Below are 26,121 nucleotides of genomic sequence, written 5' to 3' on the forward strand. Positions count from 1 at the left end.
TGATGACCACCATCCTCCTGGTCATATTCTCCTTCAGAGTCCGTCTCTTGGCATTTGACTAGAAGTTGAGAGGGACTATTGGCATAGCTATACGAGTCCTGGCCATCCTCAGCCGACTCCCCTTCCTCGAAGAGCAAAGCTGGTGGCAGGGGGGTCACTCTCCTAGGAGAAGTCATCTCCGGCGTAATTCTTGTAACAGAAATTGTAATTCTCTTTTCACAGGACAATACCGTCGACGGTTTAATAGTCGACGGTTGTACACACGTCGACGAGATTGGAGTCGTCGATGTCTTCGACGATTAAACTGTAGATGATCCAGCTGTCGTCATTTTCAAAGTCGTCGCCGATGCCCTCGTCGACGAGACCGTCGACTTAGTCGTCATCATTATCGCCGGCGACGCTGTAACCCTAGTCGTCGATGCAGTGGTACTCGTCGACGCCTTCATCGTCGACGCCTTCATCGTCGACGGCAAACCTCCTGTCGACGCTGATTAACCTGCCGTCGACGCTTCCTTCTTCAACGACTATTCCTCAGTCGATGAATCCTCAGTCGACGAGCTCGTCGACTAAACCAATTTTAATTTAGACTTCGATTTCTTAGTCGACGGAAACTCCGCCGTCGACGCCTTAGAACTCCTCTCAGAAGACTGGGAAGAGGGTTTCTAGAAGGCTGAGGCAGTCTTCTCACCCTTTGAAGGCGTAGCTGGTCCTACCCTCTCCTTTTCACCTCGGTGAGGAGATTTCCTGGGACCATGGCTCTCAGACTCACTGGGGGTCTTTTTTGAGGCCTTAGTAGAACACTCCACAGAAGGAGAAGAACCCCTACCCCTCTTCATTGACCTTCTTGAGGAAGACATCGATGCTGCATCCTCACTGTCACTAGAGACAGTATCCTTCCTGGATTTCAGCTTCTGGAGCCATGTCAGAAGCCTACCCTCACGGTCCCGGAGGGTCTTGGTCGAAAAGGTGCGACAGATCTTACAGTCCGCAGCCTTGTGGTCAGGATAGAGGCAATAGATGCAGTCTTTGTGCCTATCCTCCACAAAAAGCCTTTTCTTGCCACAGGTGGAACATGGCTTGAAAAGGGCCTTTTTCTTCTCCTTGTCAGACATCCTGGAAGGCAGCCAACAATCCTGAAGTGAATCTGAAAAGAATCTAAAGAAAAAATCCTGAAGAAACTCCTTGAAGAGTAGAAGTTGAGCAGAGCTCAAAGGAGACTCCCTAAGCACAACGTGCGGTAGAAAATCTGAGGTTCCTTCAGGAGGGTTCTAAGGGGTGAGGCACTTCTGATTGGCTGATGCCTAAGTTTGGTCTCTTTTATAAAAAGAGGGTGATATGCTACAAAAGGGAATGAGGCCTAGGCCTTTTTCTTTTTTCTTTTGTACCTACAGCTATGGTATTTTTGTTACCGAGACTCCCATTCCGACGACGGGGAATGATACAAAAGCATGGTAATCTATGAAAGTTCCAATACTGGGGCAAAAAGCTACTATACATTTGGCATGTGCAGATCCCAGAAAAGACTGACAAACTAAATCAGTGTCAAACTCACACAACGCACATCTGAATCCTCTGCGTTAAGGACCAATAGGCTAGTGTAACATGACTGTTTAAAAAACATAAAAGACAATAGAACGGTGACAAGGGTCTAGACCTGACAAAAATGTAATTGTGTTTAGTGAAATACCTTTTAACTTAGTGGATGTAGCATTTTAAAAGGAAGACACTACATGTAAACCATAAGATATGAAATGTAACAGAAAATAAAAGATGGTTGGGTTATGCAAAGGTTGGACGCTCCAAGTGGACACTCAATGAAACAACTCATTACATCAGATCAGAGTAGGATATTTAGAAGATACTCCAGCAGACGAGCTACTAGCATATACAAAGTGAATTGGGCCACCCAAGCTCCATGGCTGGGTCTCCTTTCACTGTCTTCACAGCCAAGCCTACTATTCCTAAAAGAGGCAACATCAAATATCAAGGGACAATTATTGAAAAGAATCAAACATTCTCCTTGATGGGGCCAGGAGAACAGAGAGTCATGGAAGGAAGCTACTTACGTAGGAGATTTGAATTTACTTAGACTCCAACTTCATCACACAGACCAGAAGTATATCAACTGGGGTAGCAAGCAGTGGCTGCCGCTCATTAACATCCTCCTCTTAGGATCCTCTCCAGTTTCAGAAGGTATCCTGGCTAGCACCCAAGGAGTTCCAGACAGAGTGAACTGAATGCTAACAAGCAGCCTATGATAAGAAAACAGAGCTTTTGCATGGCTGTCCCTGCAATGTTAAATCCAATAACAGTGTGGATACCTTCCATGATCGTTACACAATGCATACTAGAAACAGCGGCCGAATCGGATAAAGGAAAGCTTCGGTTTTAGTTGCCTGCCTTAAGCACAATACTAGCTAAACCAGGCATAGAAATGCATTGGATGGATTTAAAGTGCTAAGATATGTTAGAACTAACAAGAACAGTTTACCAAAGATCCTGCAGAGTGGGCAATGATGGACCCGATGCTACTTGACCCACCAGCTGCACGAGCATCTTATGGGCTAGAAGTTGGGGTATGTTTTGCGGAGTAGAGCTGTATGCAATAAGTAAAACTATGTGATAACCCTACAATTTCCAATGGTTGAGTTGCCATGAATGTAGACCTTAGTATAGGCAAATAGTGGCAAGCACCTCCAAAGACAACACTATTTGTAGAGGTATTTAGAGGATTGCGAAGAGGCGTGCATCAAAAAAAGAGACTGACATGAAAAGGATGAGGAGGGTAGTACTGGGTCAGATTTGCGTTTCTTCTCTATCTGGCTAAGCTGAAACTAGGAAGCGTACTAACATATGGACATGAATCTGAGGTGTACAGAAGCGCTTGGAGATTTAATAATATGGCTCGTGAATTTTAAGCACGCATGCATTTATAACCATAAGATGCACTACAACCACAGTTCGATTATGGACAAAAAAAGACATACAAGATTGCATGTTGTCTGATTTCTTCCTCTGGAATCTAATAATAAAGTTTTAAAAAACTGGTAGCTGTTTGTTGTGTTCTACATAAAGAAAGACTATTTGATAGTATTCCACCTAAATGGTGGAGTTTTTATAACACAAATCTAGTCAAAAGGGAGCAGAGTGCTGTACTCCCATGATGCACTGGGCCAGGGACAGACTGATTTGCATATAGCCAGGTTCTGAGCTGGGATGGGGCAGTGAGATAAATAACGGTGATGGATCAAGCCCTGATCTTTGGACTGGGTAAGAGTGGTCTGCTTAATTCAGACACTCTGTTCATCACCACCCCCTTTTCTGAATCGTTTTTGGCCACTATAGGTGTGGCAGGGTATACTCAGACATGAGTCCCTTTCTCACTGCTCCATCAGGATTCAAGCAAGCCGGGCCGAAGACAGCTGAAATGCCAGAAACCGGTCCCCGGTAGCTTGTCTCCTTTCTGGTGAAGAATTGGCTTGGTAGTTTAGTCTGCCCTGTTCCCATGATGCACTGGGCCAGGGACAGACTGATTTGCATATAGCCAGGTTCTGAGCTGGGATGGGGCAGTGAGATAAATAACGGTGATGGATCAAGCCCTGATCTTTGGACTGGGTAAGAGTGGTCTGCTTAATTCAGACACTCTGTTCATCACCACCCCCTTTTCTGAATCATATTTCTCCAGAGGCAGCAATCCCCAACCACCAACAATACAATTAGCGGTTACTCACACAACAAGGGTAGATTGAAATAAACTCTAGGTGGACCAGCAGCTTAGCTCCTGAACACCTTCTTTAAAAAGAAACAAAACATAGTGGAGTCCTCCTATTGATCAATCTGGCGTGTAAGGCAAAGGAATGGTCAGGGTTATTATTTTATTAAGGCAACTGCCTAATGGCATCACCATTAGTGGCCTCAAGGGGGTGCACCTCTACATCAAATCACCTTAAAAATGACCCAGTTGCAGGGAATTGTTGAGTGCCAGAGTCTTAACTACAGTTAGGACCTAAATTTCTTTTTCATCTTAAAGGATTTTTCAAGGAGTACGGTGCTACTAAAAGCAGTTTGGTATGGGTCTCCTATCTCAACACTCCTGGTTCAGTAAATTTGGCTGAAAGTATTTTATGCCAGTTGAATCAAAGACACAGAAGATGCGGGCGGTTAGAAGTTTAAAACAGCCTAATGAACCACCGTGATCAGTGAGCGCTACCTCACAGAAGCAAACAATTGAGGCTTATCGCTCTAAAGACACAGATGGTCAGTTTGGCTCTTTAACAGACAATACTTCCGAGTACCTAATCAGCAGTGAAAAAAGTTGAATATTGACAGAAGCACAACAGAAGAGTAGTCTTCTCTACATTGTGAACATATCAAATATGCAAAAAGTGAATGAAGACAAGCTTTTTTTCACTAGACTGGGCAATATGCCGTCGGATAACAAGGGCAGGGCTAAATGCAGGGGCGTAACACAGGCCACCGCATCCCCCGAGCTGCAGGGGGCCCCCTCAGCACAGTACTCCGGACTGAGAGCTGGAGCGGGGGGCCCTCTGTGTACCTTGCAGGGGGGCCCCTTTAACTTTCGTTACGACACTGGCTAAATGTGGAATCCCAGGAGCACAAAGTACAATATTATAAGGTTTGAGAACTACATAAAAATGATTGGAGTTGAGTCAAGGTAAAACATATTTTAACCTTGCAGCAGGTCTGGCTAAGCACAGGCATAAGAGGAAGTTCTGCGTCTAAACAAAGAGCATAATTTTTCTGTGATGGAGTCTTACTTAATCCGAACACTAATCATACATATTCCTATGAACAATATCAACTTTGAAACCTTTTCAAAATCTAGCGTTACTCACTTTAATTACACTTCCAGTAGTCCCTCACCCTAACTCGTTTTTACTTCCTGCATTGCCACAGTGGTACACAAAGATTTTTGCCAATGTGATCAAAAGTGTGTTCCTAATCTGCAACTAAGCTTTACCTGCCCCTCTTTACTCTCCTGCCTGGTTTTACTTGGTGCCGTCTCTCCTGCGAGCAGCAACAAACATACACCTGCCAAGGGGCAAGATAGGAGAATCATAAGGTGAACAACTTGAACATTCTCATATACTACATACCATACTCTGTCTTCTTCCCTCGCCCTTTGCATTGTGCAGTGGGACCTTAACTTGGTTCTCAAGTTTCTGATATGCACTCCCTTTCAGCCACTTCTCAGGTGCTCCTTGTGGTTTCTCAGGACTGTGGTCCTCGCCTCCATAACATCAGCATGGAGTTTGAGTGTGCTTAAATCGGAGTTAACCTGCCATACACCACTTTCTTCCCAGACAAACTGGCTTTGCAGACACTGGCATCGTTCTTGCCTATAGTTCTGATGCAGTCCAACGTCACTCAACACACCACCTTGCCAGCGTACCTTGATCCATCTCATCCATCTAAGGAAGAGGAGGGACTACATTGATTGGACCCCAAGAGCGCACTGAGCATCTACATAGGTCGTACCAACAAATACTGGGTAGAATATCATTTCTTTGTAGGGTTCACTGGAGCAAAAAAAGGCAAGTGTGGAGAAGGGAATCAGCTCCTGCTGGTGTGCTCTACATAAGTATCTACTACACACTGGGTAAAAAGAAGCCTCTAGAAGGACTGCATGCTCAGTCTACCCGGGCCGAAGCTGCTACCACTGTGTTAGCCCATGGAGTCACTGTCCTAGACGTGTCAGGCAGCTACCTGGGTGTCCCTACATAAGTGAACAAAGCACTATTACCAGGACAGTTAGGTTCACCAAGAGGGGCATTTTGCCTGCTCGCTCCTGCAGGATTAATCTGGTTCGAGTCAAATTATGCACCCTCCGACAAATAGGTGCTGCTTTATTAATCTGGTTCGAGTCCAATTATGTACCCTCCAACAAATAGGTGCTGCTTTGGCATCTATTCAAAAGGTGAGAAAATCTGTGGTTAGATGTCTCCATTAGACAAGTTACCTTAAGTAAAACGCTTTCTGATAGAGAGTATCTAGCTGAAGATTCCTCACCGACACTTCCATCCTTCCAATTCTGTGAACTGGGCTCTAAACATGATTAAAATCCCAAATCCGGGAATCTGAACACTGATTAAATCTATTTGCTTTTGGGGCTCTGCGTCTGAGGGAGCGTAAAGTCTCGAAAGCAACCGACATCAGCACATGGGAGTTGCACCTATATAGGCCCGCACGTCATTTCCCGAGCAGAATGGTGTCAGAGCTGGGCAGCGCCACCTTTTGACATGCAGAGGTACTGCTGAAATGTTTGACCCAGTCTGCCGCCTAGGGAATATTCAAAAATCTGAAGCTAGAAGTCTCTAGCAAAAACTAATTTTAGCCACAAAATTCAAAATTAAGTTTCAATATCTTGTCAGCCCCAAACTAGATAATCCTATTTTATTGTGTCATTTTAATGTCAATTGTTTTTTGCAACTACACTGATTTGATTTTAGAATGTCATCACATTTATTTCTTAACTGTAATGAAGTTTTGGTGTTGCTATCCCACTTGTGCCAAGTAACTAAACTTAAGTTCAGGATCCTCACAGAAACCTGCTTTTACTTTAAGATGTTTGATTGCTGATACTGTGTGAATGCTCAGTATAGTTCACATACTGTCTGTGGCTTCTCTTGCCCATACTCTAAAAATCTGCTTTCCTACTACGGTGATTGGTTCCAGCATGTTTTTATGAAGTTACTCGAGTGCAAAGGGCTGAATCAAGTGCAGTACTGCCATTTATTTCACCCGTCGTTTCTGCCTCTGAAGTACTGGATATTCAAAACATATTGGTTCAGTTGTTCTCTTGATCCATTGACCGCTCCTTGAGATAAGCCACTGGCCTGACTTTAGTAATGATTCATGTCATTTTACCTAAACAAAGAAGGTACTGCAGAGATAATACTATGCCTTCTACCCAAAATCTTTAGTACGAATGTTCCACTTTCTCCAGAGGCACCCCAGTTTGAAAGCTTCTCTACTTTAAGGAGCAATTCTGAGGTGCCAAGGTAGGTCAAAGTAGAACATGGGAATTAGATGACATCTGAAACCCTTATTTATCCACACCAGATTGTACCCAATTAAAGACCTAGGTGTACATAGAGACCCACTTTCCTTCTGGTAGAATGTTCCCCAATCTGATTGCAGTTCAGTTTCTTGGATCCCAAAGATGAGGGAAGACCAAAGTCAGCTTTGCAGATTATCTGGCGGTCCCTCTTGCAATCTTTGTACCGGTGAAGCAATTAGCTCAGAAGAAGCCACCGTAAAAGCCAGTGAAACCACAAAAGAAAGTTGTGTACCAGTCTAAAGAGGCCCAAAGTGTACGTTAAAAGCTTGTTTGCATGTTTCAATAAAACAGATGGACTGAGCTATTAGAGCCTAGTTTATGTTGACTGCTGATTTCGTCCACACACGGCACAAAGTGCTTGTCTGTGAAAGAGAAAACTTAGTTTAACCATCCTCTCTGTAAAGTAAATTCCAGGGTAATGTCCCAGGACATGATCCTAAGCCAAACAGCAGATACGTAGACATTGATGCATGGACTGCCATCATGTTTCCAAATTCTTCTTTGGGTTATCCAGACAGTTCATCAAGTTTCTTTGCTATTTGGAGGTCCGAGAAAGTAAGGGTGCTTTGTTTTGGTAAATATTTTCTCACCAAGAGATGAGCAAGACAAACTGCTCCTTAATTAAAGGGACTTTAGCGGAGACTAAGAGGCTATTTCCTAATCCAAAGTTAACGAACCACAGATTCTTTGTGTTCTAAATAAACAAAGACCTTTTGCCTATCCAGCCTGGTCTACTTGAAAAGTTTGACTGTTTCAGCACATGAGAGCTCTTGCCTAGCCTGCCAATGGCCTGTCCTGAAAGAACAGAACAGATCACCAAGCTGAGAGAAAAGGGGTTCACTTAATTGTTGCTTACTTCAAAGGACGCAGCGCTCTAAAGAGGCACACTTACAATCAATCAATCACCCTCTAATTTCCATCTTAGGCCCCTCGATCCAGGCAGTTATTAACACCTCCCTGGCCAAAGGCCAAGTCCCCATGGAATGGAAGACTGCGGTAGTAAACCCAATTAGGAAGAAGGCGACCCTTCCCTGGACGGATCTAACTAACCTCCGACCTATCTCTCTCCTGCCTTACATCGGCAAGTTAACAGAGAAGCACGTGAACACCCATTTTTCTAACTATATCGAGACAGCGGATAGCCTAGATCCCTCACAATCTGGTTTTAGGCCCAACCATAGCACCGAATCCGCCCTACTGGCTGTCACCAATAACATCAGGATGACGCTTGACAGTGGAGGGTCGATGATTCTGGTGCTATTGGACTTATCCGCTGCCTTCGACACGGTGTCTCACGATTTGCTTCTCTGCCGGCTGAGAGAGATAGGATTGGGAGGTGTGGCCCTGTCCTGGATGGAGAGCTTTCTTTCCGGTCGTTCTCAGGAAGTCAGATTGGGCTCCCACAAATCCACCGCCAGGGAGCTCACCAGGGGTGTGCCACAGGGCTCATGCTTGAGCCCCACATTGTTTAATGTATACGTGGCCCCCTTGGCTGACTTGGTGAGATCGTTTGGGTTTATACCGGTGTCCTACGCCGATGACACCCAACTTCTGTTCCCCTTTAAGACCTTCTCCCCTGCTTTACAAAGAACATTTGCAGAAGGAATGAGGGCAGTTTCCAAATGGATGGCCAACAACTGCTTACAGTGCAACGTGACCAAGACCGAGGTTGTACTTTATGGGGAAGCAGTAACATTTTGGTCCAGTGATTGGTGGCCTGGTGAACTAGGACCCGCCCCCATCCCCAAGCAGACCATAAGAAATCTGGGAGTGTTATTTGATCAGTCACTGACTTTTAAAGATCAGGTCAACCAGGTTGCTGGTACCTGTTTTGGGGTTATCTCTCTGTTGAGAAGGGTGTTTCCTTTTCTCCCAGATCACCACAGAAAGACCTTGGTCCAGGCTCTGGTCGTCAGTAGACTGGACTACTGTAATGGCCTTCTTTTGTCATCTAATGAAGGCCAATTTAACAAACTACAGGTGGTCCAGAATACGGCCGCGAGGTTAGTCATGAATGCTCCACCTAGGACTCCCTCCCAGCCACTGTTGACGGAACTGCACTGGCTGCCAGTACGACTGCGGACCAAATTTAAAATCTTGTGCACAATTCACAAATGCCTGATGGGGATAGGCCCGAAATTTCTCAGCACAGTCTTTACACCCTATGTTCCGGGCCGCTCACTACGATCAAGCAATCTCCAACTCCTCAAGGTTCCCAAGATTAAAAAAGCCCGTCAAGGAGGTAGGGCTTTGGCCTATACTGGGCCTGTTCTGTGGAACACCCTCCCCCTCTCACTAAAGCTCAGTTCTGATCACTTATCTTTTCGAAAAACCCTGAAAACCTACCTCTTTTCTAGCATTTAATTTTATTCCCCCACTATCCATTGGTATTGTCCGGGTACAGTAGCAGGTTTCCCCTGGATGGCAAAGCGCAGAGATACCCCTTCGGGGGTCTATTCAGGCGCTATAGAAGCATATAAATAAATAAATAAATAAATAAATCACGGCATTTGTAAAGCGCGCTACTCACCCGGGAGGGTCTCAAGGCTCTGGGGGAGGGGTAAGTTATTGCTCGAACAGCCAGGTCTTGAGCTGCTTCCTGAAGGAGAGATGGTCTTGGGTTCGCCGAAGGTGGGTGGGGAGGGAGTTCCAAGTCTTGGCTACCAGGTAGGAGAAGGATCTTCCTCCGGCGGTGGCTCTGCGGATGCGTGGTACGGTGGCAAGGGCGTGGCTGGTCGATCGTAGCTGGCGGGTGGGCGTGTAGAAGGTCATGCGGTCGTTGAGGTACTTGGGGCCCAGGTCGTGGAGAGCCTTGTGTGCGTGGGTGAGGAGTCTGAACATGATTCTCAAGCTGACGGGGAGCCAGTGCAGGTCTCTCAGGTGTCCGGTGATGTGGCTGTGTCGGGGGAGGTCCAGGATGAGTCGTGCAGAGGCGTTCTGGATGCGTTGGAGTCTTTTTTGAAGTTTGGCTGTGGTTCCGGCGTAGAGGGTGTTCCTGTAGTCCAGTCGGCTGGTGACGAGTGCCTGGGTGACGGTCTTCCTGGTTTCAGTGGGGATCCATCCGAAGATCTTGCGGAGCATGCGCAGGGTGTTGAAGCACGAAGATGAGACGGCGTTGACTTGTCTGGTCATCGACAGGGAGGAGTCCAGGATGAAGCCCAGGTTGCGTGCGTGGTCCATTGGCTTGGGAGCGGTGCCCAGGGCCGGGGGCCACCAGGAGTCGTCCCAGGCGGAGGGTGATGATCCCAGGATGAGGACTTCCGTCTTGTCTGAGTCAGTTAAAGCGGCTGTTCCTCATCCAGTCGGCGACGTCTTTCATCCCATCGTGTAGGTTGGCTCTGGCGGTGGTGGGGTCGTTGGTGAGGGAGAGTATCAGCTGAGTGTCGTCGGCGTAGGAGATGATGTTGAGGTTGTGTTGGCGTGCGATGGCTGCGAGGGGGCTCATGTAGACGTTGAAGAGGGTTGGACTGAGTGAAGATCCTTGTGGTACGCCGCAGATGACTTAGTTGACCTCGGATCTGAACGGGGGGAGGCGGACTCTCTGGGTTCTTCCGGCGACGAACAAGATGATCCACTCCAGTGCTTTCTCTCGGATTCCGATGATGCGGAGGCGCTTCACTAGGGTGCGGTGGCAGACAGTGTCGAACGCCGCAGAGAGGTCCAGGAGGATGAGGGCCGCTGTTTCCCTGTTGCCGATCAGGGTTCTGATGTCGTCGGTGGCTGAGATTAGGGCGGTCTCGGTGCTGTGGTTGGCCCGAAACCCGGACTGCGAGGGGTCGAGGGATCCGTTTGTCTCGAGGAAGGGGGCAAGCTGTCTGTTGACTGTCTTCTCGAGGACTTTGGCCGGAAAAGGAAGGAGCGAGATGGGACGGTAGTTCTTGAGGTCGGTGGGGTCCGCCGTTGGTTTCTTCAGGAGGGCGGTAAGCTCGGCGTGCTTCCAGCTCTCCGGGAAGGTGGCGGTGTGGAAGGAGGAGTTGATGATGTCCCGGAGATGGGGTGCGATGATGGCGTCGGCTTTGTTGAAGACGTGGTGTGGGCAGGGGTCGGTTGGTGATCCGCACTGGATGGAGTTCATTGTGCGGGTGGTGTCTTCGGTGCTGATCGGGGTCCAGTTGCAGAGGGTGGTGGTGGCGGGCGTTGGTTCGGTGGTAGGGTGCGTGGTCTGTGCGAAGCTGTTGTGCATGTCGGCGATCTTGCGGTGGAAGAACAAGGCGAGTGAGTTGCAGAGGTCTTGCGAGGGAGTGACGTCGTTTCCGGCGCTGGGGTTGGAGAACTCTTTACTGCTGAAGAGTTCCTTGCTGTCGTGGGCGTTGTTGTCCTGTCCTTCTTTGAGTGCCGATTTCTTGGTGGCGCGGATCAGCTGATGGTGTTTGCGGGTGGCGTGCTTGAGGGCGGTCCTGTTGGCTGTGGTCTGGTCGAGCCGCCAGGCTTTCTCGAGGGTGCGGCAGTTCTTCTTGGATTCCTTGAGTTCGTCAGTGAACCAGGGGGTTTTCTTGCTGCCGGGTCTGCTGGGAGGGTTCTTTAGTGGTGCGAGGTCATCGGCGCAGGCGGTCAGCCACTTGGTGAGGTTGCTGGCTGCTTCGTTGGGGTCCGTTGTGCTGGTGGGAGTGTTCTGGCTGAGGGAGGCGGTGAGCTGCTCTGCGGTTAGGCGTGTAGAAGGTCATGCGGTCGTTGAGGTACTTGGGGCCCAGGTCGTGGAGAGCCTTGTGTGCGTGGGTGAGGAGTCTGAACATGATTCTCTTGCTGACGGGGAGCCAGTGCAGGTCTCTCAGGTGTCCGGTGATGTGGCTGTGTCGGGGGAGGTCCAGGATGAGTCGTGCAGAGGCGTTCTGGATGCGTTGGAGTCTTTTTTGAAGTTTGGCTGTGGTTCCGGCGTAGAGGGTGTTCCTGTAGTCCAGTCGGCTGGTGACGAACCTGTTTCGGGTGGTGGTGAGTCGTAGTTCTTCTGAAGCTGAAGTGGACGCAGCTGTGGTCGGTCCAGTGGAGTCCGGTAGCGTGGCTGAAGGAGATGTGCTTGCTGGATGAGAAGACTGGGTCAAGCGTGTGGCCGGCATAGTGGGTGGGGGTGTTCACCAGTTGCTTGAGTCCGAGGTTGGAGAGGTTGTCCAGCAGGGCGGTGGTGTTTCTGTCGTTGTTGTTCTCTAGGTGGAAGTTGAGGTCCCCTAGGAGGATGTAGTCGGTGGAGGGAATGGCATGCGAGCTGATGAAGTCTGTGATGTCTTCGCTGAATTGTGTGCGTGGTCCCGGGGGTCTGTAGATGAGGGTGCCTCGGAGGGTGGTCTTGGGGTCGGTGTGTATCTGGAAGTGCAGGTGTTCGGCGGCGGTGAAGGTTTCATCGGAGTTAGTCGAGATGCGGCTGGTGTTCTTGTGTACAATGGCGATGCCTCCTCCCGTCTGGTTGACGCGGTCCTTCCGGGTGATCTTGTATCCGTCCGGGATGGCTATGGCGATGTCGGGCACTGAGGAGGCGTTCATCCAGGTTTCGGTGAGGAAGGCGACGTCCGGTGCTGTCGCGTCGAGCAGGTCCCAGAGTTCCACGGCGTGCCTGTGGACGGAGCGGGTGTTGAGCAGGATGCACTTCAGGTGGTTGCTGCTGGTGCTCGACTTGGCGGGGGTGGTGCAGGTTCGGAGGCAGGTGAATCGGCAGGTTTGGCAGGCGAAGGGTCCGTGGGTGCGTCTCGGGGTGGCTCGGTAGCAGGCAGGGTTCCGGCCGGCATTGAGTGCGTTGAGGGTGGTGGCGTTGTAGGTCCGTCGGGTAGTCTTGCATCGGCGGGGGCCAGGGGTCCTGGCGGTGGGCGCGGTCCAGGCGCGGACGGGTGCAGACTGGCTTGTCTTTGGCGCACAATCGGCGTGCCCGCTGCGCGTGAACGCTGCACATGCAAGGGGGTGTCATAAGTAAGGAGCCGGGAGGGAGGGTCAGCTGGGTGGCGGGAGCGGGGCGGCGAATGGGCAGGAGGGGGCGGGGCCGCAGGGAGGCAGCGGCAGGAAAGTGGAAGGCGGGCGGCTCAGCCGCGGCTGGGTCGTCCGGCGGTAGGATGCAGGAAAAAACGAGGCAGAGAGCAGCGGTGAGTGGGGGCGACCTCGCCTGGAGTACAGGCTCAGCGGTCGCTCAGATGTAGTCTGATCTTCAATACACTGCTTGAAAGCAAACCAGAAATTGTACATGTTTGAATAAGATGAACAATCATCTAGAAGACCTTTGGGGAAGACCCTGAAATAAACCCATTCTTGAGATCTTTGCGTTTACAGCATTACTGCAGGGTGAGGAAAATGCAGCAGGCAGGCCGACAGACATGTGCAGGTCAGTAGCAGACGTAGGTAGCACAGCAGGTTTTACTCCTTTGTGTGCAAAGAAGCGAAACTGACAGGACTTCTAGGCTGCATTGACATAGTACTCCAGTTCCCTTCCTAACAGAGGAAGGAAGTCCAGATAAACGCTGTAAAGTTTGGCTAAATATACAGGGAAAATCCTTACATCATACCATATATCTCGTCAGTTTGTTTCACCACTATTTTCTTGAAAGCTTTTTTCCTACACACTTGAAGTTTGTTCTATATTAACCATATCACCATGTTAAAATTAAACAATTACAATTTGCCATAACCTGAATGTACTGTATACTTGTTAAACAAATCTCACACTGTATTGCACTAGTTTTTTGGAAATTAACTGTGGTGTTAATTAAACATAGGCACGCACAATAAGAATTAACAAATATCTGGGTAACTTTTGTTAATGTTCCCTGAATCCAAGACTTGCAATTTGAATTAGCTTAACAGAATAGAACTAATGCGCAGATATTCCCCTTAAATTACTAAATACTTTTTTTCTCAATGTTTCCACCTAGGGCAAGAAGATTTTCAGCACAGTTTATCAATTTGTAAGATATTTTGATGATTTTATCAACATTTGGAAATGTTGCTAGCCAATCATGTTAACACTCACATTATAGGTGACCATGGTTGTCTGAAAAGGGTGTGTGCTCATGAGTGAACTGGGAGAACTAGTTCACCTACGATTTCAAGGAACACAAACAAAAAGTACACATTTATGAAACATTTATCCACAAACCAGAGGTGATGCTCCACCAATAGGAAAACAAGGTACTACGATATACCAAACATCACTATTAAACCTACTGGAGGAGGGAGGACACACAACATACAATCTAAAGTAATAGGCAGTATTAATCAGCATTTCATGAGCAATCTGAATTTCAGTTCTGAGATTAACTTTTGATTTTGCCGATAAAGAATGTAGACTGTTTAAGCTCTAAGTGCTACTTATGTTTACGACACAAATCGTAATAATCCTGTCCAAAAAGTCTTATGAGAAAGACCCGTAGTTCTGCATATTTTCTGTTTCAAATCTTTTCAGTAGCAGTTATTTGTTGGCGTAAACCGATTCTGTGAAACAATTAGTCTGAAAATATTTTAACAAAGTACACATGGGCGTGAAAATCTCCCTTTCCAAGGAATAGGCGGTATTATATATGCATGCCTTTCAAACCAAAACATGCTAAATATCTGCCAAAGAGAAGATCGCACCTGTATTTTTGAAATCATGTGAACTAACTTAATAATAACAAAAACTAAGCCTGCTTCTTTTGTTAATGTTGCTCAGAATTCAGCACGCCAAAGGTTTGAAAAGAGTCCCAACCATACTGGCTTTAAATTAGAACATTTACACATATGGAAAATCTGACACTAAAGCCAAAGGGCTAAAGAAATAGCATAAATTATTTAAAACACATAATCGCCACATCTCTATGGCTAGCTCTATTCAGTGTTTTGTTTTTCTCCAGATCATAACATTGGAATTCTCCTGTCTATTAAGCAGGCCCTTGGTTCAAGTACAAAAACACTGCAGGGATATATATCTTCACCCAGTCAATATATCCTATATCTTGAGAAAAGAAACCAAACTACTTCAAATAACCCTGAGAGAGTGGAACACTTTACAGTTTAGTGAGTTGGGCCTCCAGTGATAGAAAGGGCAAACCTAGAAGGCAGGAAATTAAACCTAGTAACATTTATTGCCTCAAACAAGCATACTGATTAATACCGCCCTGAAAATTGAATACAGAGTTAGGAAATGTTAGATGAAAATACAGAAAGGCCTCACCGATCTTGGGGTGACTTATAGAACGAGACAGATTCAGACAAGATGAGACAGGCCGGAGACTGGACGCAACGCAATGCAATGGAATCGTAAGGCGATTCACAAAGACAGGAGAAAGAAGGGAAGAGCAGATGAGAGGTGGACCTCCATGCGCACCTGAGTCTGGGGATAGGTGAGCAGTGAATGAGGGGGACCCCGGTTTAACTGGGTCAACTGGGCAAAGTCCAGGGTGGTAATCAACTGTGTGGCCAATGCTAGACGATCTCCCCCTCGAAGAAAAAGCCACTTTTTCAGTGTCCTCGTGTTCTGAGCTCTCTGAAAAGTCTTTTCGTTTTGGACTTCCTTCAGCCGGTTCTTCTTGCTGATCAGTTCTATAATTCGGATTCTCCAAGGAACTGCTTTTTACCAAACCTCTTCCAGTCTGGCTCTCACTTTTACAGCCCCGGCCCACATCGGGAAAGGACAGTTTTGCTTTACAAGTTCCTGCAGGAGACCGGGGAGACTCGAGATTAAAAGGAGCTTTACTTCTGCAGGTAGGTGAGAAAGAGGCAAACACCGGTCTATCAGGTAATGATTTGGGGATGTCCAGCGTTAAGTGTGCCCGATTAGCAGATGACAGTTTGCCTTGAAATGGCTTTTGAGAAGAACAGTTCGTAACCGGCTGAAAGGATGGTTTCAATAAGACATTCTCCTTCCCTGTTAGTTTGCTTTGGTCCTCCTCTCCAAAAACCTTCTCTGATACCAGCTGATTACCTTTTTCATCCACGCCCCCAGAAGTCTCTGGATTATCAGTCAGATTCAAATTCTCACCCATCGAGATACTCCGGGACATCTTAGCCATTGAGCTAGTGGTTGGATTCATATAGGACCTTGATTTTTGAGTCTTGAGTGTTTGGCTGCTGGCACCAATATTGTCCACCTTCAAGTAAGTGTTCGGCAATGTCCGCCGGTGGTTAGTTCTTTGATCCTTCTCAGTCACTGGTTGAGGGCGTGCCTTAGTCGGAGACTCCACAATTGCTGCTTTGTCATCTAAGGAAAAAAGATCACATGCACAATTCTCTAGTTTAGAAACTTAGTTTGACCCATTCTCAATCTTCATTTGACTTTTGTGGAGTGTCTAAACAAATTTAAATAAATCAAACAAAACTATGCATATTTTAGAGCAAACAAGAAACCCTAATCATTGAATCTTACCAGTACTTTATATCCTAAGCAATGTGTTAATCTATTCAGGTTTCTAAACCATTCAATTCACTAGCAGCCATCCCTAAACCTTTGCACATGATCTCAAAACCCCTATAAGTATCCTAAAGAACAAGTTACCTACCTTCGGTAACGCTTTTTCTGGTAGATACAATATCTGCCTGTGGATTCCTCACCTTGTGAATATCCCCTTGCGTCAGCAACATTCGGAAATTCTTTTTGTAGCTTCACGCCGACGTGGATCCGGACGTCACAGAGGCACGGCACCGCTCGCGACTCCACTGACGTCACCGACGCCTATAACAGGCCCACGCCGGCGTGATGACATCAGTTCCGCCCTTTTTTCCGTGCCTTCGAGGCACACGGACAGACTGATGACAGTAGACATATACACAGCATACGCAGTATAGAAATCAAGGTAACACACACAGTGTGAAACAAATGCAATAAAACATTTGAATAAACAACCCCTTGACAATAAAATAATACATTAAAGAAACTCTGGCATAGAAGAGTGGACAACGGGGAGGCGGGTGGGTCAGTGAGGAATCCACAGGCAGATATAGTATCTACCAGAAAAAGCGTTACCGAAGGTAAGTAACTTGTTCTTCTGATAGATACATCTGCCGTGTGGAGACCTCACCTTGTGAATAGAGTCCCACAGCAGTCCCCACTCCCGGAGGAGGGTGTCCACTCTTCTAGACCAAGAAATCCTGAAGGACAGAGCGCGCAAAATGACCGTCCCTCCTCACTTCGGAATCCAAGCAGTAATGCTTCGCGAAAGTGTGGAGGGAAGACCAAGTTGCCGCTCTACAAATATCCTCTACAGGCACACCTCTAGCCAATGCAGAGGTTGAAGACTTAGCTCTAGTGGAATGAGCCCTTATACCCTCTGGTGGCTCCTTACCGGCCAAAGAGTAGCAGATCTTAATGCAGAGGACGATCCATCTCGACAAAGTCCTCTTATGGACCGCTCTTCCTTTCTTGCAGCCAGCAAAGCCAATAAAGAGCTGGTCATCCAAGCGACAGTCTTTAGTCCTGTCCAAGTAAAAAGACACCGCCCTCTTGGGGTCAAGACGGTGTAATCTCTCCTCCTCCTTGGAAGGGTGTGGAGGAGGATAAAAAGTAGGAAGGGTAATGGATTGACCAAGGTGGAAAGGAGTCACCACTTTTGGCAGAAAAGCAGCCCTGGTCCTAAGAACCATTCGATCAGCATGAATGGACAGGAATGGGGGCTTGGAACTAAGAGCTTGAAGCTCACTCACCCTCCTTGCCGAGGTTATTGCAACGAGGAAAACTGTTTTGAAAGTCAGGAGCCTCATAGGACATTTGTGAAGAGGCTCAAAAGAAGCACCCATTAAAAATGTCAAAACTAGATTCAAATCCCACTGAGGCACAATAAAAGGGACAGGAGGGAACCTATTAGTGAGGCCCTTCAAAAACCTCAAAACTATAGGAGATTTAAACAGAGAAGGCTGGTCAGGCAAACAGATAAACGCCGACAGCGCTGAAAGATAACCCTTCACCGTGGCAACAGCAAGCCCCTGCTGTGCCAGAGAAAGGGCAAACTGGAGAACATCAGATAAATGGGCCCTCAAAGGGTCTATGGACTTCTCCCTGCACCAAACAACAAACTTAGACCACCTATAAGAATAGATGGACTTAGTGGAGTCACGCCTGGCTGAGAAAATGACATCCACCACATCGTGAGGGAGAGAAAAAGAAATCAGGTTGCCCCGTTCAATCTCCAGGCATGAAGGTGTAATGTCTGGAGGTGGGGGTGTAGAACCTGCCCCTCCATCTGAGAGAGGAGATCTACCCTGTGAGGGAGACGGAGCAGCGGGTGAGAGGAGAGGTGGGCAAGGTCTGAGTACCACACCCTTCTTGGCCAATCCGGGGCAATCAATATGACTCGGGCCCGGTCTTGGTGAATTTTCCTCAGAACCCGAGGAATCAAAGGTATGGGAGGAAACGCGTAAAGGAGTTGCGAGCTCCAACTCAACTGAAACGCGTCCCCCAAGGCTCCTTGCATCAGATACTGGAGACTGCAGAATGACAGGCAGTGAGCATTCTCGTGAGTGGCGAACAGGTCCACCCGAGGAGTCCCCCACATCCGAAAGATGTCGTGAACTACCTCTGGATGGAGCCTCCACTCGTGATCGGCAGAGAACTGCCGACTGAGACCGTCTGCACGAACGTTCTGAACCCCGGCCAGATGATTTGCCATCAGACAAATCTGATGGTCCTGAACCCAGGACCAGAGACGCAGAGCCTCTCTGCAGAGACACTGCGACCCTACACCTCCCTGCTTGTTGACGTACCACATCGCGGTCGTGTTGTCCGTCAGGACCTGAACAGACTGACCGCGAAGGGAAGGGAGGAAGGCCTTGAGCGCCAGACGTATCGCCCGCAACTCTAGGTTGATATGAAGCAACCTTTCCTCTGGAGACCAAAGACCTTTGATCTCCAGGTCCCCCAGATGAGCACCCCACCCGAGAGTGGACGCATCCGAAATCACTGTGGCAACCGATGGAGGAATCTGAAAAGGCTTCCCTTGAGACAGATTGCCTTCCACGCCCCACCAAGACAGATCCGCTGCAGCTTCTCCGGAGATCTTCACCGACTCCCTGAGATCTCCGTTGTGCTGATACCACTGCCTGCGGAGGCACCACTGGAGCGCCTTCATATGCCAGCGTGCATGGTCGACCAACAGAATGCATGAAGCCATCAGACCGAGCAGGCGAAGGACCTTCAGGACTGGAACGACCGCTCCATTGTAAAACAAAGGAATCATCTCCTGTATGTCGCAAATCCTTTGAGGGGGAGGGAATGCACGACACACAGTAGTGTCCAGTACCGCACCTATGAACAGGTTGCGCTGTGAGGACACCAGGTGAGACTTGGGTACATTTATCGAAAAACCCAACCTGTGCAACAACTGAGTTGACTCCTGCAGGTGATGGAGCACCTTCTCCGGCGACTCCGCTTTGATCAGCCAGTCGTCTAGATACGGAAACACATGTATCCCCGTTCTCCTGAGATGAGCTGCCACCACTGCCATCACCTTGGTGAAGACTCGAGGCGCAGTAGTAAGTCCAAACGGAAGGACCACAAACTGGTAGTGTTGTGACCAAACCGTAAAACGGAGATACTTTCTGTGCGACTTCAAGATGGGAATATGAAAATACGAATCCTGCAAGTCGATCGACACCATCCAGTCTTCTTCCAGCAGCGCTTGAAGAACCTGTGCAAGAGTGAGCATCTTGAACTTCTCCTGTTTCAGGTAAAGGTTCAAGATCCTGAGATCCAGGATTGGCCGAAGCCTGCCATCTTTCTTGGGGATCAGGAAATACCGGGAGTAGCACCCCTGACCCCTTTCCTGCTCTGGAACCACCTCTATCGCACCTTTTTGGAACAGAGCCAGGACTTCTTCCTGCAGGAGAAGCAGGTGGTCCTCCGAGCAATAACCCTGGCAAGGATGGTAATTGGGAGGGAATTCCTGGAAAGGAAGTGCATACCCATTCTCTACAAGATTGAGAACCCAAAGATCCGATGTTATTAATTCCCAATCTTGCAGAAAATGAGTAAGCCGACCCCCCCACTGGGCCCACATGATCCGGAATGGCGGATCTAGGGCTGCTTTGCTGCGTTGGTCGGGGTTGGGAAAAAGAGGAGGAAGTTTGACGACCTCTAGGGCGGGATCTTTGCCTGCCCCTGTATGACTTATACAGCGTATTCTGCTGCTGTTGAGGCTGCTGCTGGGATGGTCTGTACGAACGAAAGGAAGATCTTCCAAACCCCCTGAAGCGTCTACCAGTAGTACCTCTGGACTGAAGACCCAAAGATTTTGCAGTTGCCCTACTGTCCTTAAAACGTTCAAAGGCAGCATCAGCCTTCTTGCCAAACAATCCTGAGCCATCAAAAGGCAAGTCCATCAAAACAGACTGGACGTCTGCAGAGAACTTAGATGATTTAAGCCAGGCAGCCCTCCTAGTGGCCACGGAGGAGCCCATGACCCTTGCGACTGAATCAGCAGTGTCCAGACCACTCTGAATCACCTGTCTGGCAGCTGCTTGAGTGTCTGATATCACTTACTGAAAATCCTTCCTGTCATCCTCAGGAATTTTCGGAATCAGCTGCTTGACAGAATCCATCAAGGCATGGATATACCTTCCCATCAAACACGTTGCGTTGGTTGACTTTAACGCATACTGGCTGATGAGAAAACCTTCTTGGCACTCTGATCTTGCTTTCTGGATTCTTTATCACCAGGAACCTGTGGAAAAGCCCCAGCAGATTTCTTTGAGCAGGCAGCTTGCACCACCAAACTCTCAGGCAAGGGATGAGTTGATAAAAACGCAGGGTCCTCAGGAGCAGCTCTGTATCTCCTCGCCACTGTTCTAGAAACTGCAGGAGCAGATAAAGGTTTCTTCCAAACATCATAGATGGGCTCAGATAAGGCCTCGTTGAAGGGTAACATAGGTTCAATAACTGACGAGGGTGAATGAAGAACCTCAGTTAAAATATTAGGTTTATAATCAGCAGTGGGCAGAGTAATATTCAACAAACTCGCTGCTTTTTTTATAACGGTGTGATAAGGCACCACATCCTTCGATGGAACATTTGACACTGAAGCCAATTCCCACTCAGGGGACAGTTCAAGCCCACTGGCCTCACACAAGTCTTCAAAAGGATCCTCAGAATCCTGTAACTCCCCTTCTTCAGTATCTGAATAATGATATCTTTCCTCTTCCAGAAGTCTCTGGGCCTTTCTCCGAGATCTTTCCTTCATAGCCGAAGTCAACGGATTCGGAATAGACTCCGACGGGTTCGGTGCCGGCGTCGAACCCGAAGTCGGAAGAGGTTTTTCAATACGAGGTCGGGCAGAATCCTGCCTGGGAGTCGTAGGCATCGGCGTCGATGAGACTGGCGTCGACGGAGTCGGCGTCGTGCGCTTCGGCGTCGACAAATGCCAATGCGGTGGTATAGCCGGCATAAAAGGCATAAAGGGCGCAGGGGCGTAAGCCTGGGGAATACCCAAGTTGAATGCCATATGACCCGTGGGACCAACAGGTGCACCAGACGGGAACATTGCCCTAGAATAGACACCAAACATGGCGTTCAGGAACTGAGAAGGATCCTGACCTGGAGCTGGAAATTCAGGATATGGATCTCTGGGTCGTTCCTGAGGAGGTGGAGTCGAAATGACGTCGGCCTCTTCCTCGAGTCCAGGAACCGGGGTCGACGAACCCGCAGGCATCGGAACCTCGACTTCACCAGCCCCCTGCTCCTCACCTTCATCCTCCTGGCCAGAAGGATTGGATGGAACCGGAGAATGGACCTGCTTCTGAGATTCGGGTGAATCCGGATGTGAAGCCTCACCAACAGAGTTATGTTCTGACTCCAAAACCTCCACTTCCTTACTCAGAAGTTTGACCTGGTACTTCGGTCTTGAACTAGAGTCCTTTCCGGAGTGATGACGTGACTCATGGCTCCTCTTCTTATGTTTCTTCCTCGAAGACTTCGAAGCGTGAGCCGAAGACGACTCCGAGCGTGACCTCGAACGAGACCTCGACCTACGAGTTCGAGACTTCGAAGACTTTTTAACTTTCTTATTTTTAAGTTTTGCCACAAGGAGTTTCGTCTCTCTTTCTCTTAGCGCCTTCGGAGTCATCTTCTTGCAGCAAGGACAGTCCTCAACGTCATGGTCGGAACTTAAACACCAAACACAGCATTCATGAGGATCGGTGATAGACGTAGTCTTGCCACATTCGCCGCAAGCCTTAAATCCAGTTTTCTTCGACGACATTTCGAAGAATATGAAGAAAGACACAATAATAGGATAATAGTAACAAAGTTACAATAAAGCTACAGTACGATCCCTGAAAACCGTTAGCGTCGACGACGCGGAAAAAAGGGAACTGATGTCATCACGCCGGCGTGGGCCTGTTATAGGCGTCGGTGACGTCAGCGGAGTCGCGAGCGGTGCCGTGCCTCTGACGTCCGGATCCACGTCGGCGTGAAGCTACAAAAAGAATTTCCGAATGTTGCTGACGCAAGGGGATATTCACAAGGTGAGGAATCCACACGGCAGATGTATCTATCAGAAATCATTGGTTTCAAGATTACACATGTTCGGTTTCATAGATATTTTAAGTGCACCGGGATTTATATATCTATTCTTTATTTATTGCTGGTGTTCCTTACTGTGCGGCTATGACATTACAGCCACTGTAGCCAAGTTCTACAGAACAGGAGAAGGAAAGGATTGAAACATGTAAAGATGAGGAGCAAAAAAAGAAGCAAAGAGGAAAGCTTCAGCAAACAAAATGAGAGTTTAAGAGGAGGTGATCCAGAGTGTCATGTGCTTATCTAGGTTCCTGATCGATACTGTGACCTTATGCCCCTATTCGGCTATAAAGCCCTTTATTCCCTATATTGACATAACCGTTCAAGTACGATTTTCTGAAAAGTCATCTCTGGCCTCACACGAGCAGAGCCACAGAGCCACATTCCAGCATGACTCTCTGCTACTTCCTTTGCGACCAATTAGTGCAATGACAGAGCAGCAGTCACTATCTGATATTCCTAGATAACACTCCGAGTTCTTCAACAAGATAAAAACTTAGCAAACCTGGAAATCCCCGCTTGCTATGTTTTGATTAGTAATAGAACTCTAATGAGCAACTGATAGCTGCCACTTCCTAGTGACATCTTTAATTGACGTCTTATGTCCAGCAAACTTGCGTCAAACCCGGCACCTGTCAGGTATAAATATTACCAACGTTGCCTTAAGCAATGAGCGAACATGTTGCTGATGCCAGCTGCCTGCATGACCCCGTGTTGGTAAAAACTAGCACTCTGTCGCTGCAGCCTGCTATCCTGTGGTGGTGAAGCTACTGATTACCATTATCGCCGCTACAGCGCGACCTATGGTGCAGTACGCTTGAGGAGCCGTGCAGCCGTCCTCTGCGAAGACATCCAGCCCAGCTGCCCGCGGACGCTGTCACCCCTCCTTCCTCCAGACGCGCTGAGAGAAGCCGCTGCCTTTCTCGTGCAGAGAAATCCAGTCCCGGCGCTTCCAGTTTACCCTCGCAGGTGACTGGGATATCGAGAGAGACCCCTGAAGGAGATACCAATCCTCCATCATTCTATTCAGAGGTATGGTGTTGACTAAACCCTTAGACGAGAATTCTTGAAACAAACCTTGGCAAAACCAACTTAACTTAAGCTACTTACTTACTCCCCCTTCTCACGTGTTAGGCTTAGGTCAGGCACACCGGGGTAGGCTTAGTTAGAAGCACCAGTTGAGTATGTTAGCCTAATGTATATATGACTGTATAAATGTTTTATTACTTTTAAACCATTGTATGGCTAAGAAACCATATCAATGCTTTTACAGTTCTATTTCGCTATTCTTATCTTACTGTACGTACTTTTTATAATAACAGTTATTGCAATTGTGGCAATACATTTCTCTTGTATGAGAAGAAAGACTGTTCAATAAATGTTAACCTTTATTGATACACGCCCGTCTCTCTATTCTCTACATACTGTGAAAGTAAACTGCACTAGACTGACTGAGTGAAATCTATGTCTATTGTTTCACACGACCCTAGAGATCGACTCTTGATCTGAGGAGCAAAGTTGTCATGTTGCACGGTTGTTGGAAAGCTGAATCCCTTCTTGTCTGTGCCAAGGAAGCTGATCACTTCCTATGCAGAGAAGAAAGTTTCCAGTGACCTCTGAGCTAGTTGGTAACACAACCCAATTAAGTTTAGCATAGTCAGTGGAGGCCTGGAATATAGCCAGTTCCACGTCGATACTACTGTTTATGTTATTCCAATGCGCAGGGCCTAGTGGGAAACTAGGAACTACACTACAAGAGCGCCTTGAAACGCGTCTCAAACAGTGTTCTACCTACCGCATAAAATGTGTTGGGGGAAGTTAGAAAGGAAGACAATTGATTATTGTGTAATTTAAGAAAATCTTCTCACTGGAATGTTGACATTTATTCTGTTTTGAGATACCAAGTAGTTAATTAGCAGAAATCAAGCATGAATAGTAAAACTACAACACAGTGCACATATATACCTGCATGCATGTTAAAACAGATGAGGTCAACATCAATGAATGAAGAAAAAGTTACCTACCTTTGGTAACTATCTTTTAAGTGGATACTGTATCTACCTGCAGATTTCTCACATTTGAATATCCCAGGTGCAAGACTGGCTCCAGAAAGAGCAGATTCTAAAATAGCTCTCCGGCGCTGGCAGGGGTTGCTCACCTCTGTTTATGGGATTGGTGCTACAATAAATTCAGAGGTATTGAGCACCCAGTCCAGTGTCCCTACATCAGTTCTACTGTTTTTCACTAAGTCTTACAAGACATGTTGAGAACGACCCAGGGTATAGATGTAGTGCAACTACTAATTTGGCATCTAATTAATTATAAATGGTAGTTTTCTCTTCAGAACTGGGGAGGGGAATGGTCGGAGAGTAATCTGCAGGTAGATAAGAGTATCCTCCAAAAGGAATGCTGCTGAAGGGAAGGACTCTATTCTGATAGATACTTCTACCTGAAGATTCCAAGCAATACTCCCTTAGGGACAGGGTCCGAAAAAAATCAAACAAGGAAATCCTGCAGGATAGAACTGCTTGACACCCTTCCCTCATCACTTCAAAGTCCTAACAGCAATGTTTAGGAAAGGTATCAAGGGAAGACCATGTCATTGCTTTGCAAATGTCATCCACTGGCATTTCCATGGCTAAAACTACTGTAGACGACTTTTCTGTGATCGAGTGAACCTGAATTCCCTTGGGTGGTTCTTTCTTTGCCAGAACGTAACAGATCTTGAGGCACAAGATGATCCAGCATGAGTTATTTTGTGGACTGGCTTACCTTTCCTGCAACCTTAGTAACTGATAAAGAGCTGATCATCAGTTCTGATATGTTTTGTGCGCCAGATGAAGAAATTTACGACACACCTGGGATCCTACCTTTGCAGCATCTCCACCTTGTTTGTGGTGTAAGAGTAGGCAAAAAGGTTAGCAAGATAATGAAGCATCCTATCCCTTTTGAAAAGGGGACACCACCTTAGGAAGAAAAGTAGGTTTTTGTTGGAAAACTAACTTGACCACAAAGAAGCACATAAGGAAGACATTCTTAAAGCTCCCTAACTAAGCAAGCGGATGTTATGGCAACCAAAGCCAACATTTTAATATTAAACATCCTTATTTGGAAACTACTTAAGTGGTCTAAGGGAGTCCTGTTCACAGACGTCAAAACAAAAGATAATTTTCGTATAGATCTATCTTAGTTGCAGGCTAAATGTGAAGAGGCAAGAGTGCTGGTAGAAGAGGTTAACGCCTCCAACTCAGATGCTGGCATGGGTGATGTTGTAGAAGACACCCCCCAAATTGATGAACCCTGAATGGCTGGAGGGATACTGGGGCTGCATGAGTTTTCCTGCAGGTTGATGGTATGCAGGAGTCACCCATTTAACTCCCGAAATGGCGAGCGCAAGACGACCGGTGTTTGAATGTGTCTCTGTAACTGAAACCACAGGTCGTGCATGTATGAGCGTGATGGGCACCAGAGAGGTGACTGGGGCTGGATTCCCCTCCCCATCTTTTTTAAACTGGTCTTTCTATATTTCACTTGCAACTTGTGGTTTCTCTTTTTACTATCTAATCTTAATATTTCCCCGTCTGGC

General features: G+C 47.4%; 1 protein-coding gene across 4 annotated transcripts in view; it reads right to left on the reverse strand.

Moving 5' to 3' along the window:
• Nucleotides 1-26,121, reverse strand: part of MAPKBP1 (mitogen-activated protein kinase binding protein 1) — a 921,590-nt gene that overhangs the window by 18,426 nt on the left and 877,043 nt on the right. For 2 of the 4 annotated variants that reach the window (XM_086937229.1, XM_086937230.1), the window contains one exon: nucleotides 15,207-16,232. The exons of 1 other annotated variant lie outside the window; for it this stretch is intronic. In XM_086937229.1, the coding sequence (XP_086793355.1) occupies nucleotides 15,207-16,232 (1,026 nt within the window). The remainder of the gene's footprint in view (nucleotides 1-15,206; nucleotides 16,233-26,121) is intronic. One more of the 4 variants, XM_086937231.1, reaches the window with a different exon arrangement.

Source organism: Lissotriton vulgaris, chromosome 9, assembly GCF_964263255.1.
Source record: "Lissotriton vulgaris chromosome 9, aLisVul1.2, whole genome shotgun sequence".
Classification (NCBI taxonomy): domain Eukaryota; kingdom Metazoa; phylum Chordata; class Amphibia; order Caudata; family Salamandridae; genus Lissotriton; species Lissotriton vulgaris.